The sequence below is a fragment of the Terrapene carolina genome, unplaced genomic scaffold, assembly GCF_002925995.2.
Source record: "Terrapene carolina triunguis isolate 2854851 unplaced genomic scaffold, T_m_triunguis-2.0 Scaffold22844, whole genome shotgun sequence".
Classification (NCBI taxonomy): domain Eukaryota; kingdom Metazoa; phylum Chordata; order Testudines; family Emydidae; genus Terrapene; species Terrapene triunguis.
This window is the reverse complement of record NW_020687195.1, coordinates 1-3,339: the sequence shown is the minus strand read 5'-3', so window position 1 is coordinate 3,339 and position 3,339 is coordinate 1. Positions and strand designations below refer to the sequence as shown.

At 65.8% G+C, this 3,339-nt stretch overlaps 1 protein-coding gene across 1 annotated transcript; it reads right to left on the bottom strand.

Moving 5' to 3' along the window:
• Positions 1 to 85: 85 nt before the first annotated feature.
• Positions 86 to 3,334, bottom strand: LOC113408724 (laminin subunit beta-2-like; the record flags this gene model as incomplete). The annotated part of the gene is made up of 5 exons (XM_026662111.1): positions 86 to 348; positions 687 to 871; positions 1,009 to 1,381; positions 1,481 to 1,577; positions 3,221 to 3,334. Coding segments are annotated over 5 exons (1,032 nt in total), but the record flags the coding sequence as incomplete, so codon positions are not given.
• Between the last annotated feature and the right edge of the window lie 5 nt (positions 3,335 to 3,339).

The following is a 3,339-nucleotide window of genomic DNA, read 5'->3' as shown; positions in this document are numbered from 1 at the left end:
CCCCCTCAGCCCCCATCCCCCGCCTGCCCTGCCCCACTTCCCCCTCACCCCCCATCCCCTGGCCACCCCACTATCCCCCCACCCCTCAGCCCCCGCCCACCCCCACCTTCTCGTTGATCTCCCGCAGCTGCAGTGTCTGGGCCCTGGTGGCCAGCTCGCTCAGTGCCCGCCGATTGGCCGCACTCTGGCGGTTGAAGTTGTCTCTCCTCCGTGCCATCAGCTGCTCCGAGCGGCGCCGGGTGGCAGCTGAGTCACTCACAGCGCTGGGCACCGCCAGGCTGGAGGCACTGGCATCATGCTCAGCCGCCCGTGACTGGGCGTGGGACTGGCGGATGCTGTCGTAGGCACCTGGGGAGGAGCAGATGGGCAGCGTGAGACACCTACCCGGGGCAGGGAGCCTCCTGCTCCCTCGGCGCCAGCCCCCCACAGCCTCTATCCCGGGGGCCCCCGCTCCAGCCCCCCCGAACCCTCCAGCGCCAGCCCCCCCGAGCCTCTGCCCTCAGGGCCCCCTGGTGCCAGACCCCCCAGAGTCCCCCAGTGTGACTCCTGCCTCCTCAAAGCCCTCACCTCTGGGGGCCCCGGCGCCACCCTCCCCCCAAACCCCTGGGGCTCCTTGGTGCTGCCTGCAGGGAGACTCTTGCCCCCATGGTGCCAGCCCCAGAGCTCACTGCCAGGGCCCGGCTCACCCAGGAAGTTGGAGTTCTTGAGCAGGTGGAGCTGGCGTGCCAGGTCGTGCAGGGTGAGGTTGAGGCCACGGGCACCGCGGTCCAGGGTGCCCAGGGCGCGCTTGGCATTGTAGTTCTCGTCCTGTGCCGTGGTGAGCTCGCCCTCCAGCTGGGTCAGCGTCTCTGTGGCTTCGCCGATGTGCTGCCTGTGGGCAGGGCAGGGTGAGGCCCTGGGCACAGCGCCAGCCTCGCTCCTGCCCTCCCGACCCCGCCTGCGGGACGCCGATCTCTGCCTGGCCTGGGGCTCAGCCCGTGGCCCCGGCGTCCCTGCACCCCCGCTCACCGCAGTTCCTCCATGGTGCGCAGCAGCTGGGTCACAGCCGCCGCGGTGGCGTTGCGGGCGTCCACGATGGCCCGGGCCGTGCCCAGCTTCTCCTCCAGCTGGCGGAAGTTCCTCTCGAAGGCGCCTGCGACGCCCGTCTGCTGGATGTGTTTGGCACGCAGTGCCAGGCCCCGGATGCGGGCAGCCAGGTCCTGCACCACACGGTCCCAGTCCCCGAAGCACTGGTGGCAGGGCTGGCAGTCGGGGAAGTCGCCAGAGAAGCCGCGGGCGCACTGGTCGCAGCGGACGCCCGACACCCCCTGGCGGCAGGAGCAGTGCCCGGTGGCGCGGTGGCACTGGGAGCTCTCGACCCCGCGGGCGTCGCAGTCACAGGCTATGGAAAGCAGAGACACGTCAGCCTGGCACCCTCGCCTACCTCTCCCCAGTGCCTTGTGCACTTGGCCAGCAGGGAGCCCCCCGCCCCCACACTCACCTCGGCACTGTAGGCTGGGCTCGCCCCAGTGGTTCTCCTGGCAGTCGGTGCAGGTGCGGCCCCCGAAGCCCGGCTGGCACGGGCACTGCCCTGTGAACTGAAGACAGACACTGGCTATGGTCAGTGAATGCGAGTACACGTCGGTGCCACCCTGGGGGCAGGCCTGTAGGTGGAGGGGCAGGGGCAACTGTGATGAAGTGGGACTGTTCTTAATGTTTCCTCTGAATACTGTGTGGGTGCCTCAGTTTCCCCTATGTATTTCTGAAGTCTCTAGGGGGTGAGATTGTTGCAGAGCAAAGGGCCGACACTCTGTCTCCTGGCAACTAATGGCCGGGGCCCTTCCCCCCTGCAAGGTAATGCTAAAGGTGTTGGAGAACAAAGGAATCAGGTGACCTCCTGGCCCAGGAAAGGAACAAAGCCCAGAGATCGAGGGGCTGGAGGGTGAGTCAGTTTGGGGCTGGCTGGGGACGTGGAGTGAGTACAGACGTGGGTGTCTGGCTCGCTGGGCCCCAGAATGGACCTGGCTGAGGGATCCGGTTCGCTGTACCTACAAGCTCTGTTTTAGACCATGTTCCTGTCATCGAATAAACCTCTGTTTTACCGGCTGGCCAAGAGTCACGTCTGACTGCGGAGTTGGGGGGGCAGGATCCTCTGGCTGCCCCAAGACCCCACCCAGCTGGACTCGCTGTGGGAAGCGCACGGAGGGGCAGGGGAGGCTGGATGCTCCGAGCTCAGACCCAGGAAAGTGAAGCCGCGTGAGCTTCTTGCCCGGGGACAGTCTGCTCCGAGAGAGGAGGCTCCCCCAGAGTTCTACCCAGCTTCGTAGGGAGCAGTTCCAGAGCATCGCCCGGGTGCGTGACAGCAACTCAGCCAGGGGGCGGGGGGAATGGACCTTCTCAGCTAGGGGTCCCATCACCTCGCCTCCTCCGGGTGCCAAGGTCTCTTCATCATACCAGCCCCTCACCCATTCCAGGCCCCGTCCCCCCTGCCCCAAACCCTCTGACAACGTGGGACTATTTGGTCATTTTTATGAGGCCTGTCTGTGCCTCGGTTTCCCCGCGGTGCTGCCTGGCTCCCCAGTGGGTGGGGAAGGGCTGATTGCTCTCAGGGTAGGGGAAGCAACATGGCCATCTGGGCCTTGCTCCCCATGTCACTGGGGCATCTGAAAAGACACTGGCGACTCCACTCGCCAGGACGTTGGCACCGAGCACCCAATGCCCCAGAGGGACCTGAGCTCCCTGCCTCCCCTGGGGGGGCTGAACAATCCCCAGCTGAGATCAAGCACTGGGGGGGAAGAGCTGGGGGCTGGCAAGAGCCCCGGATGCCATGCAGGGAAGAGGAAGTCCCATCCTCCCCAGCCCAGCCGGGACTAGCAGCTGAGCCCAGTGCAAGGTAAGAGCCACCAGCGGGGTCTTCCCCAGTCCCGCTCCCTGCCCCATGGTGATTTACCTCTCTGCTGGCTGCCCTGGGTACCCAAAACATATTGCTGGGGAGGGTCACATGACTGCTCTTGTGGCTTCTCTTTGCTTCCCCATCAGAAAGTCATTTTTCTGCGGGGAAGCAAAGAAATCTGCAGGGAACATAAATTCTGTGCATGCGCAATGGCACAGAATTCCACCAGGAGTAAAACCTGGGGCCGAAGCCCTGCTTCTGGGAGCCATGACACTCCTCTGCCCTGCCCTGCCTCCCGCCCCCTCCCCAGCCCAGCACCCCTCGCCCCTTCCCCCCGCTGGTTCTCACCTGGTTGCAGGCTGGGCCCAGCGAGTGCTGGGGGTGGCAGGCACAGGGCTCACAGCCCTTCCCACTGGCCAGGTTCCAGAAGTTGGGGGCGCAGCGGTCACAGCTCTGCCCCTGGATGC